The sequence below is a fragment of the Grus americana genome, chromosome 21, assembly GCF_028858705.1.
Source record: "Grus americana isolate bGruAme1 chromosome 21, bGruAme1.mat, whole genome shotgun sequence".
NCBI lineage: Eukaryota > Metazoa > Chordata > Aves > Gruiformes > Gruidae > Grus > Grus americana.
Window position 1 is genome coordinate 2,273,037 of NC_072872.1, and position 13,479 is coordinate 2,286,515.

The following is a 13,479-nucleotide window of genomic DNA, read 5'->3' on the forward strand; positions in this document are numbered from 1 at the left end:
CGCGGGCGGCAGCGGCCCTCTGAGGACGTTAAAGCAGAAGAGGCCATGCCCAGGGGCGAGAACGGAGCTCGGCAGCGGGCCTGGGGCTGAGCGGCCAAGCCAAAGGTCGGTGCCCCAACCACCAGGTTACGCGGCTTTGAGAAGGGCCGGGGGGCTGAACCGCCGCTGGAGTCGCGTCTGCCCTGTGGGAGGGGTCTGTCCCCGCACACAAGCAGTTAGGGTGTCGCTGTGTACCCCCAGCCTATACATTAAACGTATCTGAGACGAGACACTCCCGTTTTTGGCTTGGGTGCAGGGAGAAGGCAAACAAACCCTCCCGAAAACCTCGGCAAGGTCCCTCTGAGCACCGAGGCTTTGAAGTCTGGATGAGGTTCACAAACCACGCAGGGACTGAGCAGCAGCGGTCGAGTGAACATCGGCGCTCGGAACCATCCACCTCAAACTGCCCCCGCAAACCGAAATCCTCTCCTCTGCCCCCCGGGCTCTTTGAACACCCAAGTAACGCTGCGGGAAGGAAAGAGAAATAAGGAGAACACCAACTGCACACACTGCTTCCTGGGATCTTTTTTTTTTATTTGTAATTTTTTTTAGTCTTTTTTTTTTTTTTTTTTTTAGTATGGAGGCTCAAGTATCAGATGTAGATTCAATTTAAGCTTTACAAAAAAAACAAAATCAAAACAAAAACCCCTTTTTGCATTCCATAAAAATCGACAGAAAAGCGCCTCGGAACCAGGCTAGAGAAGAGCAGAATTTTCAGCAGGTCTCCTAATCAACGTCTCCTTGCAAATCTGGTTTAGTCAGTATAGTACAACACGGAGGAACACCCTCTCCTCCCTCCCTCCCACCAGCCATCCCCTTTGCCCGGCCCCCAAACATACGTGGAATAGTTTTTCTTTTTTTTTTTTAATTATTTTTTTTTTCCAGTTCTTCCTATTTCACACACCACAGTATTTAATAAATTTTTGTTTTACATTTTTTACACCGATGTAACAAAAGGCGGGAGGGGGCGGGGAGGAAAAGACAAACAATGATCCGTGGTTATGCATAATAAATGGGGGAGGGTGGAAGAGGGGGGGGAAAGAAGAAAAAAAAATACATGGACTTCTACAGAAACGTAGCCTAATAGTAAAATGTGGTGCAAAGTAGGCCTCAGAGACTGAAAAAGTTTGTACAGCTTTATTCATGGGGAGAAGATGGCGTTGCATGGATAGTATTGAATGCAAATTGTGACGTGACGTAACAGAAAAGGGCAAGGGAAGGATGAGTTTTCTAAGAAAGGAATCTAACGAGTGCATGGCATGTCTTGTTAGCATGGAGAGTACTTTAACTTTGCTGCTTTCTCTTCAAAGCCTCCACCAGGTCGTTTTTAAGAGCTTCTTGTTTTGATTTGTCTGCAAAAGTCTGCACAGACCTGTGGGGAAGAAGGAAAGGCAAGTCAGAGGTGATGCGTTTCAGAGACGGCGTGTTTAAGCTCTTCCGGCACGTGAGGCAATAGGAAGGAGAAGCACCTTAACCCGGGCTTAGAGGAAACAAAACTCGGCTTGCCTGGTTTAATACGGAAAGCAGAAGGCAAAGTGAACACTTCAGCGAGTAAATCAAAGCAAAATTCACTCTAGTGAGGATGGCACCAAAAGACACGCTGCCCCACAAGTTCCACTCCAGTCGCAGGAGGGAGATTCCCAATTTTTTTAATGTTACAGATTGGAGAAAAACCCCCGGTGTCCCAGCAGCGAAGGGTGTTAGCACTCCGGCTCTCCAAAAATACCATGACGGGAAGGCAGAGAAAATCCAGCCCCTACCCACGGCCGTGAAAAGCCGGGGGAGCGCCCGAACCCTCCTGCAGACTGTTCACCCAGGGGCCAGCAGCCGCGTCAAAACTTCCCTCCGGCGTAGTCACCGGGGGGAAAAGCGGCCAGGGTTTCTGTTCTTGAATTTGCTTTTGCAGTTTGTACCTTACCTAGAGTAATTAGTGAATCAAAGCAGCCGGAGAAGAACAGAGATACTGTCAGCAAGATTATTGCAGGGGTTCCCTTTTGCTACAAGTTTGGTTATAGAAAAAAAAGCGACAGCTTTAAGGAGTCATCTTGTCCCACTGCCCTCTAACTCCGTTTGCAGTGGTACAATAAGAGATTGCCAATTTTTTTTAAAAATCCCCTTGAATATGATCACTAATAGAATACTACTAGTACTCTTTTCAGGAGCTGCTAACATGGAGAAGTGGTTAGGATCCTGTTTGGTAGGATTTCTCCCCACATAAACCATATTTCACACCCTTTTCGGTACTCAGAGCTACCTCATTTTGCCTGGATGCTGTCTCCTGTAAACAAGGCTGCTCCTTGTGTCAGTTATTTTCCTAACATTTTTATAACAGTATTTCCATTCTCTTGTCTCTGGAGACTTCCGCTGCTTTAATAAAAATATATACGTTTTATATTTGCATTTGTCACAGGCTAAAGTAGTGGTTCTTGGCCATTATCAACAAACAGTGCATTTTCCCCTTCGTCAGCTTAACGTGTTTAAGACAACATCTGTAACTCGTTATGAATTGGAGTGGAAGGTTAAACTGGCTCAGGGTTAGTCACTGCCGTGCGTTCTAGACATTCAGAGCTCCAGAGCAAAATGAGAACGTATGAACAAATCCCTTGACAGAGGCTGTGCAGAGCACGAGCGAGTGGAGGCTAGAAATGTTTCAGTGGGGCTTGAGCAGGACTGGATTTCAAGCTCCGAGGAAATTCAAGATACGACAGGGAAATGGGGGATGAGCTCACATTTACTCAGAAGTCACAGGAAGTACCGGGGTTTTTTTTTGGGGGGGGGGGTTCCCCTCCAAAACTGCAAGACTTCCGAGATTTCATTCCTTTCTGCAGGGAGGACACTAACATGACAGGGAGTTTCTTTGCTGAAGCGGTGTACCACAGCTATAAAAAACTGATGGTGCACAAGGGACACAGTCCTGGGGGTTCTGGATTGAAGCAGTCCAAGCTAACACCGCTTCGGGTACGCAACCGCGTGCTCCTTTCTTGCTCCCAAGCTAGAGTGCAAAGCGGCAAGTCCTGCCACATTTCCAAGCGTGATATTTCCAATGGAGGGAAGGGGTGGAGTAACATTTAAAAAATTAAAAAAATCAAAATCACAGCATTTAGTTGGCCATATTAAGAAATAACCCTTGGGTGAAACACGGCTCAAACGTCGTTTATCAGTCTGCGGGAGTTAGGGGTTAGTTCTGGTCTCGGTTATCATGCAGAGGTCTTGGCTGGGTGAGTCCTGGTTTAGTGCTGGTTGTCACACCTCACAGGCAGGGGGTACCTGGATTGGTTTAGTTATCAGGCTGGATGTAGATCTGGCGCTGGGTCAACACTTGAGAAAGCTCCCTCTGCAACTGCTTATACTTTTGGTTGTCGGGGATAGCGTCAATAGATCTACAGAGAGCAGTTTAGAAACGAGGGAAGTAAACAGGGAAAAGAACAGTCAGAAGAACTCAGTAACACAGAGCTGGGATTCTGGAAACCACCAGGAGCACACTCAGCAAGAATAAGCGTAAATACGTAGGTTAGAAGAGACAGGAAAAAGGCCAGAGGAAAAGCCAAAGCCAGATGCTCCGTATGTTACCAGGTCTGAGCAGATCATCTCACCGATGCACAAAGTACCATGACTCAAACTGAGCAATGGGGAGACACAGGAAATAGATTCAATTACAGAAGTTTAAGGCAATGCTCACAAAGAAAAAGACTGCATTACATATTTCCTCTTAATGTCAATATATGCTTCCTGGCTAAACCCCTGCACGCCACAAATGGAAACGGAGGCCTGTTATGGAAGCTGGGCTTTGGAAGAAAAACCCAGAACAGCTGCTGTGTCAGATACTGTCGACTCCCTCTGCCCATGCTGTGAAGAAGGCAGCCCAAATATTTAATTAGCACCATTATTCTATCTTCTTTCACATTTCAGTATGTGAGAGAACAGCAGTATACTTATTTGCGCCATTTGTTTATTCTACATTATCGTGCTGTGCTAGGAGGTCTATCTGCAGTTTAAAATGAAATTATTTGGCATCACAGTTCTGTGCTTTCCTCTACGAGCATGAGAACTACCAGCTTGGGATTTCTATGTAAAATACCTGACCAGAAATGAGCAGAGGTTGAAAAGTACTGTACAGTTTCCCTACAGAAAGGCACAGGGGGTTTATTCACTTCATCTGTTCTAGTACACTATATTTTGACCAGCAGTGTTGAGAGAAAAGCAGAATTTAAAACAAAGTCTAAATTCCGCAAACCATTAATGTCATGACTTAATTCTGGGACCAACTGACTGGTTTTAAGAGTAGTAAAAAGAGAAGTCAGACTTTAAGTACAACTTTTCAGGACTGCAAAGAATAAAACTCCTAATTAAAAATCATTCTGAAATACAAGTGTTGCTAATCGGGCTATTTTCTTCCTGGTGAGAGAACAAGGGATTAAAACGCTTCAAATTTCTACAGTTACAAGGTAGAAGCATTCCCTAAACTCCACACAACAAATAACGTTTCCAAAGCACAGCGAGGTGAACAATTAAGGACGTGGGAAAGGGGAGTTCCAGCAAACCAAAGCAGATCAACGCTCGGCTGGGGACAGCACCACAGGCGCTGCAGGGGAACGCAGGGAAGCGAAGGGGGTCCAGTAGTCAGCTGGAGAGCCCCTTACCTCAGCCCATTAACGATGTCCTTCGTTTTTCCAAAATAGATCTCATTCAGTGTACTTCTGATTTTGTTTTCCATGTCCTAGGGGAAAAAAAAAAAAGAAAATGGATCTTTAGTCACATTAGCTGCTCTTGGGAACGGTGCGCTTCTGCGTCGTACGTGTTCACGTTGACGTGCAACACTTGCCACAAAATGGCTCAACCCTGTGTATTCCTACTATTTAAATTCTCACAGAAGGCAGTATGACCCTGCTCTTAGTAAAGAAATAAAGGTTTAGCTCTATTCCTGTCCTCCCAATTAATTACTCGAGGCTAGGAGATGTTTTTGTGGACCACAAGAGGGCAGTTTCTGTCCAGCTATCCATTTTTCTGCATTCAGCTGCAGAAAAGGAAAATGCATTTCACCCCAACCTGACTCTGGAATTTCCTGGCACTGAACGGACTACAAGTGGCAGGTCAGTCACTTAGCACAACCAACAGGTCAATAGTTTTGCGCTTCTGGGCTCCCCTTTGGATTTTTGAGCTGGCAACTCGGTCATTAAAACTGCATGGCAATCTGTTTTGAGAAAGATCTTGTAAATAAGCAGCAATTTTCATTAGATTGCTTTTGCTCAAGTCAAAAAGTTAGGAAAGGGATCAAAAAAGAAGTACCTGCCTTCCTTTCACTTCCCAGTTCCTTTAAAAAATGCACTATAGTCTATATTAGTTGTGAATTTCCTCCTGTCTTGCCAAAGAGGCTACGAAGATCAAAGAAACCAAGAACATCACACAGAACAGTGCGATGAAACAGCAAACGAGTGTTGCACCAAAGCCCTTCTGAGCAAACACAATCGCATCCTTCACGCTCATGCTGAGCACACGTGACTGACGGGTGCCATAAAATCAAATACTAACAAAACCAATTCCACTGGATTTAATAAGCACTTGATACACACTGAACTTTCAGTTAAAGGGACAGTTCCGTATAACCCAACCTGAATATTAAATAATTCTGCCCCAAAGTGACTGTATACAGGGGTAGGAAATCGCTAACTAGTTCTGCGGAAAGGACCACTTATTTTACAGGAAGGTTACTGCTGTAATGAGCAGGACACAAAGTGCAGAGCGGCGCTTTTGTATCTACAGACGGTTGGAAGTCGTGCTAGTAGTAGTACTGAGCCATCCAACACTGAGCAACATTCACACGACTAGACTTGATACAAAAACTTGTTCATAAAGACAAAAAGCAATAAAATTCTTAGGCACGGGACCAAATACGGGCAAAAGAACCTGCAGCAGGCTCAAGCTGCGGTGGCTTCACAGCACTTACCTCTACCAAGCGTCCGATATTGGCTATGTGCGGAGAGGAGTCACTCACAGTCTCATCTTTCTCCATCTAGAAAGGGAAGACACACGCCCATTGATAACACAGAAATCTGACGGTAGATGCACGACAGCTTTCCTTATCAAGAGAAGGGATGGAAGAAGTGGGTTTCAAAATCCCGGAGTAACTACTCTTTCAATGTGCAAACAGACTAGTAATGTACTGAGAAATTCCCAGAACTAGATGAAGGCTCACATGTTGGCAACAGAAACGTAGCGTAATAAAAACCATGAATCAAAATAAAACCCTGCTTGGTGTAGACAGGCACTACAACATTGTCATTCCCTACCTACTAAGGAGCTGCAGGAGATCTACGGTAGTGAACGTGTAACACGACAAGAAGCACGGTAGCACAGCATGTGGATATGAAAACAAGGTTGTTGTTGATGAGTTGCACACAAGGGTGGTGCTGGCAGTTTAACAGCTGTGAACTATCCCTGCAAAACCAGCTGCTTCTTTTAATCTTCATCTCAAACGCTACTTCCCACCACACGTGGGGCACGTTCTCCATTTGCAGGATCTCCTGGCAAAAGACACTTTAGGCATTATTTACCTAATAAATAGAGAGGGAAGGTGCAGAGAATACAAACCCCACCACTACCTGCAAGACTGGTGATGATTTAAACTACTGCAATAATATGGAAAGAGAAATTTGACAGTTTGTAGTTCTTTGTTCTTTTTTAGACCAAAAACCTGAACCAACATTTACCTATTAGCAGGAAGGAAGTACAAAGGGGTAAGTACTGGGCGGAAAGGAGGAGACTGCCTTTTGCAGTAGAAATTCAGAGCTGGATCAAATACATACCACGCTCTTAGTGTGGGATCTGAGCAGGAGACAGGAACATGAATTAGGTGAGATTTTTCATCCCCAAGATCAAAAATTGGGAGGTGGCACTGCAGAATGCAATACTCGCTTTATTTCATCAGACTTTTGCCCCACGTAACGTTCATCAGAGGCACTGGCTGACCACCCATGATCTGTGCTAGGGAAACGACCGTCTTCCCCAGTTCTCGAGGTGAAAATTCTGGCTAGATGCGGACGAAGCTGTTCAACAATGAACATCAGTCCCAGGAACCTCAACTGATACAAGATGTGCTGAGATGGCATGAAAACAAAACCGGGAGAAAAATGTAGTGGGAAGAACGGTCTTCAAAGGGTTTTACTAATCCTGCTGAATTCTCTTATCCATCTGTTCATATCCCTCCCTCAGGGCAGAGTTTAAAAATCTGGGCCAGCTACAGGTTTCTTCTAATAAGCCAAGTCTCTAACAGGCTTGGGGAAGCATGTAATTTAGTTGAAACCCTGAAGGCAAAAGATAACCCAGAAGAGGGGGAGAAAAAGAACAAGGACATTTTAATTTTTCCTTTAGATTGCAGTCAGATTGCAACGGGTCCAGTTGCAGCAGAGGGAGAACGGAAATCCGCACTACGCAAACACACGTATACATGTTACGGTGAGTTTGGGATCTATCAGCAAATGGGCCAAAATGTGGGGCGGTCAGGGAGTTGGCAGTGGGTCATTTACTTCCACTGCATCTCCTCCACACCTGGAGAGGCCGAGCTCACGGGTAAGCAGCAGAATCTGAAAATAGAATTATTTTTTTTTTTTGCAAAACGTATATTATTACATCTCCATAAAAACTGCTGCCAGAAGGAAAACATTTTTATACGCTATAGAAGCCCAGATGTTACGAGAGGCTGGTTTAATGGAGTTCAGAGTCGGTAAGCAGCCATGTTATACAAACAGCAGAGTTGTTGGGATTTTAAAGGTTCCTTCCGGTGGCTCTTACTGCACGGACCTAAGCAGAAAGCCTCTAGCTGCATAAATAAGGGGGTTAATTTGCTTTGAGGGGAAATTCCATTCTGTAAGTTGATGTTAACAAGCAGCTCATCTTCCCACTGTCACTCCCCATCTGCTGTTGAGCTCAGCCAAAAACCTAACGCTCCAGAATGAGCCAAGTCCAATCTACACGGCTCAGTCGCTCCTCTCCCGGTCGAGAGATACGCTGCTTGGCTTCCTTGCCTCATTTCCCCAGCCATCTGCTGCAAGTCTGACTCAGAGGGAGACTCACTCTTCTGGGTTTATTAAGCTCTCGATGGCTGGCTGGTCACTTCGGATGTTTCCTGCACAGAATATAGCAGCTGTTTGGGCTTGCTGTAAATGTTATTTGGAGGAAGAGTTAATACAAAGAGAGAAATTTAAGTTGGATAAACACTTCAGTTCATCATGAAAGGGTCTAAAAATACTAGAAAGATAAGAAGGAAACTCATCCACCATTTTGCTCTGACGACAACGTCCACAGCTGCTCTGGCCACGGAGCGACGTGAAAATCTCTTTAATGAAACACAGACCAACGCGAGCCAAAGGCTCCCAAGCCACAGGCAGCGAGGCTGACTAAAGTCTCCAGGTGGAAAATGTGGAATTATTTGGATATCGGTGAGGCAAAATTTGGCCTCTCTCTCTCTCCCCAAGGCTTATTTCAAACTGTAACTAGATAAACGAAGGTTGTGAGCTCTACAGAGCTTGCAGCTTTGTAGAAATCAGCTGAGAACTTACCTCCTCCTTTCACGGCCTTCGTGTCTATTTACTCTAACCAGTATAACCAAAGATATCCCATATCCTTTACCAAATTATACATTCAAAACCATGAGCAAATCTGGGGAAAAAAAAAATCTGCAAATTGGCTCTCTATCCCACTAGTCCATACGTACTCAACTCTTCTACTTTCTCTCTCTCTAAACCGGCTATTATATAACTGAACCACTGTAAAATCCATATGCTCGTGTGAAGCAGAAATAATTTCCTGGACGATTACCGTTCAGTACATCTCTGCTATCCTCTGCACCCCAAAATATTACTCGGTTAGCAATCAAAGAGACAGTGCCTCCAGGAAACTGGACAACTGCTGAGGGGGAGCTTAAGGATCGCGACGGCTACAAGTTGAAGATCCCTCTGTTGGAAAAGCACTCCTTGACGCTACAACATCTGGAAGTCGGAGGGATAGGCCTTTACATGAAAGCTCAACTTGATGAAAATGGATGACTCTCCTAATTGCAGAGCAGAAGCCTCAGAGGATTTACCTATTATGATAAATGGTAGAATGTCTCTGCTGGTGTTTTATTGAGCAGTAATATATCACAGGGCACATCTTCCCGAACGCAGCGAGAGCTCGGTTTGCAACAGATCAGCCTTCATTCAGCTCTGCAAAATGTTCCACCTTCGCTTAGAGAGTATTTCAAGCATGAAAATCAACACACATCTGTGCTGTTTTAATCTGAAATCCCAGGCTTCGCTTCCCCTACAACTTTATATCCTCCCCTTCCCACACCTCCATATGTAAATAAACTAGAGGTTTTGAGCCAATTTCTTTCTCAGCAAACTTGCACTTCCTCACAATGTTCACCCTGGCTTAGGAAACACACACGGGTTCTTTGTGCACCACAGGATCTCAGAAAGGCACCTGTTCGTCTTGCTTTTAAGGAGGGGGCTCCAGAAATCCATCCAACAAAAGTGCAGCTTTGACTATTTGCCAGAAAACGGGAAGGCTACATCTACTTTGCATAAAATGAAACAGGATCGTACAGCTGCTCTTACCTTAAATAAAAGTGCAGCTTAATGAAACCTCAAAATTCAGCCAAAGCACTACAGTGCCGTGGCAAACGACACAAGTAATTCCAATGTACACAAAGAGGACGGGACCCTAACGGCTGTCAGAGAAAATCATCTGCCAAGCATCTGGTTTGAATCAGGAGGGGGGTGGGAGTTACCTGCAGTCATTAGAGAACGTGCAAGGTAATTGAAAAGCTGCTGGCATTTTTCCTTTCCCTGCGAGCACTGCTCCCTTTGTTGTCAATCGAAGGTAGCATGTCCTCTCCTCTCAAGACGTACAGCACGTCAATCTGTAGCCCCTCGTCACGGCAGACGGCTGTAACATGCCGATCGCTCTTTCCCTATCCAAATTCCAGCCTCAGTCCAGTTTGTATTGCCAGTGTTGGACGTGAGCTGGGAGTTACTTCCTCCATCCTGGCCTGCAATGCTTCAGCTCCAAGCTCTCTCAGGTTGCACCCAGGCTTGTCTCCAGAACAGACTGTCTGGAAGAGCACCCTTGTTTAGACGACTGTAAAACCAGAAGTTCTCTATCTGACATTACATCTTGAGGGAGGATGATAGCAAGGGAAAAAGAAGAAAAAAAACTTTCTCCATCCAGTTCCATCAAAAAGTTCTTCTATAACATCCTTTGGAGTCAAAACAGACATGGCTACGTGCGCTGTGTCAGTATTTAGGGATAACAACACATATTGCCAAAGATTAGAACAAAACCTTCGCTAGACAAGTGTTCTTCCATACAAAAGGACTGCTTCATCAATCATCTAATGAAGTGTCCCATGTGAAGATGTCACTTAAGCTTTAATTCTCCCAAAGTTTTCAGACCAAAATTATGATCTCTGGATCCTACATGCATGGAGCTGGCTAAGAATTTCTCTCACCCTCTCAAGATAAAAGTTTATACATGCACATATATAAATCAATTACGCATATACATAACTTATGTAAAGAAATATGTATCACTATACGTATGGTTTTGTGTTGTATATTTGTGTGTGTATACACACACCCATTTCTCTATCAGATCAGGATAGAATCTGAACTCCTACATGAAATCCAACAAAACCAAACCCCAAATCTCCATTCAGAATACACTATGTCCCATTTTATTTGAATTATTCTGTACTCCAGCTTCCATAATTGAACTGATAATGAAAGAGCCTGAAGTTCTCATTGTGAAAACCACCAGGTAAAGTAAATCACAGCTACGCAAACGAAGGTTTTCAACTTCTCAAAACAGGCCAAGTCCTCCGTCTACCATCTCTCCCTCTTTCCTTATTCTGTCCGCTTACAAATGTAAAATTCTTGTCCAGTTACTTTCCCCTTATAAACCAAGACAGAGGCAGCTCCTATTGTAGCACATGAAAAACTGCACTGGGAAAACCACTGAAAAGTAGTAGTTGAACGAATTGGAAATGTCAGCTCTCAGTGTATGACATGAAAGTAGACATAGGATAGGGACATGACCTCTAAGTAGTATCTGCCCAGAACGGAACATCACATGGCCCCAAGCCAGGTGTAAGAATACTCAAATACACAGTGTCTTGGAGAGAAAGAGAAAACTATTCTTAGATGACATTTTGTGCAACGTTTAGGAATAGCCTAAGTGGAAACCTTGTAGTAACAAGAATCTGGGGGTACTCAAGACATGCAGAGACAAGTTTTTCCAAATAGTCTTGACAAAGGCAACAACTCCCCCGTGTTTGTGTCTGCTGCGGGGCACCAGTATTTCATCGATAGGAACTGACAGCGGAGAGCAGCTATTTCTAACGTCTTACTTCTAGATCCAAGTTCAGCTCTGCCATGCTACCACGCCATCTATTAGCAGAAGAACAAATAGGATTGCTTGATTACTTGCACCAAGTGTAATCTGCAGACATTAGGAAGGGGAATTATTGAGCAAGTGTTTCCATATGAAATTGCAAATGGCCCCCATAGCATTTCAATGCGAGACGTGCCCAGTTGTTCGTCTCTGCCAGAGGTGGTGAATTAGGAGGCATTACATTAGCTGTTCCTTTGCGCCTGCTCCTGGCCACCAAGTTAATCATTCCAGTCATCACTTGAAAAATACCCGATTTGCAGCTACAAGGCGAAACTGGTTTCAAAGTAATGGCTCTCGACAGACTTCCCTTTCAAAGCATTGAAAGGTTCTCTCTGCCATCAGTTTATAAGCCAGGATATTACAAAGCTTGTGAACACTTCAAAAGCTTCCACTGAAGCACAAGGACATCTGCTATTCACATTTTAGGATCAAAGGTGGTCACAAGCAGCTTAAATGTTGACCAAAACCATGTACAATTTACCATGGACAAAATTATTTCAAAACTATGGTTAGGACATCAGATTCCTGATATCATCAAGGTAAAAGTGTAACATTAACATTCGAGAGGTAACTAAAACCTACTTTTGGTGCCTAAGTTTGCTGCAGAAGGTCTAAAAGGCCTACCAAAAAGTAAAGATAAAACCTGCTGTCCTTAGGCGATGTGGCAAACTGGATTTGCAGCAAAGTAAAAGCCTTGCACTCATGAGTTTCGTCCAGCTGCAGCTAAAGTAAATGGCTCAGGACAAACAGCTCCTCCTCACATAGTGTACCTCAAGGCAGCACGAAGATTTTCGTTTTCTGCCGTGGATTCTGACGAAGCCTGTCCCATTAAGCCTGCTATGGCATCTGCAAACAGAAAATCTCCGGCCCAAAGCTAAATTCTGAAACTCAAGTTTCCATTGTTTGTGCAGAAGCAGTGCATCATTACCCCAGTGGCTTTTTTATGGTTACTTACATTGGAAGCAGGCCCCTGCTTTAATGCATCACATATGAATTAAATGATCTGCTGTTAAAATGATGACAGAAGCATGAATCTCCCCACTAAAGCTTAGAGAGTGAAAGTCAAACTAAACAAGGCCTAGCAGTTCAGGCCAAGGTGTACCGAGGACACCCATTCTCAACAGACTCTTGTTTTCCTTGGCACAGCTCTCATGCACCGTAAGGCCACGGCCAGAGTCAAGCCCTTGGCCTCCGCTTTACAGCTATGATTTAAAGCATTAGGAAGGCCTGCGATTAAATATTTGTCCGGGTCACCATAACTCGGGTGTAATTACTGCAAACATTTTAAAAGAGTACGCAATGCCCAAAACTGTCTCCAGATGCCTTCCCCCGCTCCCTGCTTTTCCATCAGCTTCTTCTGTAAATCAACAACGTGGAAAAAAAAATCACCTAGGTCTAGGGCAAGCTTCTGCGACTGCAATACTAACACAATTTCAGTTCCCCTCCACAATCACAGATCCTCCTTTCCTTTGCCTGGCTCAAACCCGTACAAAAACATGAAGTGTTTAACAGAGTCTGCATTGTCCTTTGTATCGAAAGCAACAGTCTGCCCTGGGAAGTCTCATAAAGGAGTTTTAGCTACTGCCAATCTCTCTAGTCACTCATGACCATACAATATGCCTCCTGTCCTCCAGAGTTTATTACTCTGCTCGAGTCACTGATTTCCACAGTCCGGATCTTGAGCGACCTCTATTCAGCAGCAGCACGAAGTGGGGAGATGGCGATCTTTGGGCAGGTGGCTGGGGCAAAAGCGCCTTCCCCCAGGGAAGCCAAGTGCAGCAGATCCTGTCAGTTGTCAGTCTGGCACTTTCCTTGCAAAAGAGCAGCTCTCTCAAGAGGATGTCAAAGTAATTAACACTGGCACAAAAAATCCCAAAAGTTTAGAAGAGATTTTTTTTTTTTTTTAAGCAGATTTTTTTAAAAAAATCAGTGTCCTGGTACTGCAGGAGGAAAATACTAAAGAAGAATACTAAAAGATAACAGACGTCTTTAAGAATGGAAGAATCCTATAGT

At 44.3% G+C, this 13,479-nt stretch overlaps 1 protein-coding gene across 3 annotated transcripts in view; it reads right to left on the reverse strand.

Moving 5' to 3' along the window:
• Positions 1 to 887: 887 nt before the first annotated feature.
• The window catches only part of CAPZB (capping actin protein of muscle Z-line subunit beta), a 69,411-nt gene continuing 56,819 nt past the window's right edge, over positions 888 to 13,479 (reverse strand). For 2 of the 3 annotated variants that reach the window (XM_054849297.1, XM_054849296.1), the window contains 4 exons: positions 5,984 to 6,049; positions 4,680 to 4,756; positions 3,307 to 3,419; positions 888 to 1,411 (listed from right to left, as the gene is read on the reverse strand). In XM_054849297.1, the coding sequence (XP_054705272.1) occupies positions 3,317 to 3,419; positions 4,680 to 4,756; positions 5,984 to 6,049 (246 nt within the window). In that variant the 3' untranslated portion in view covers positions 888 to 1,411; positions 3,307 to 3,316. The remainder of the gene's footprint in view (positions 1,412 to 3,306; positions 3,420 to 4,679; positions 4,757 to 5,983; positions 6,050 to 13,479) is intronic. The other variant, XM_054849298.1, reaches the window with a different exon arrangement.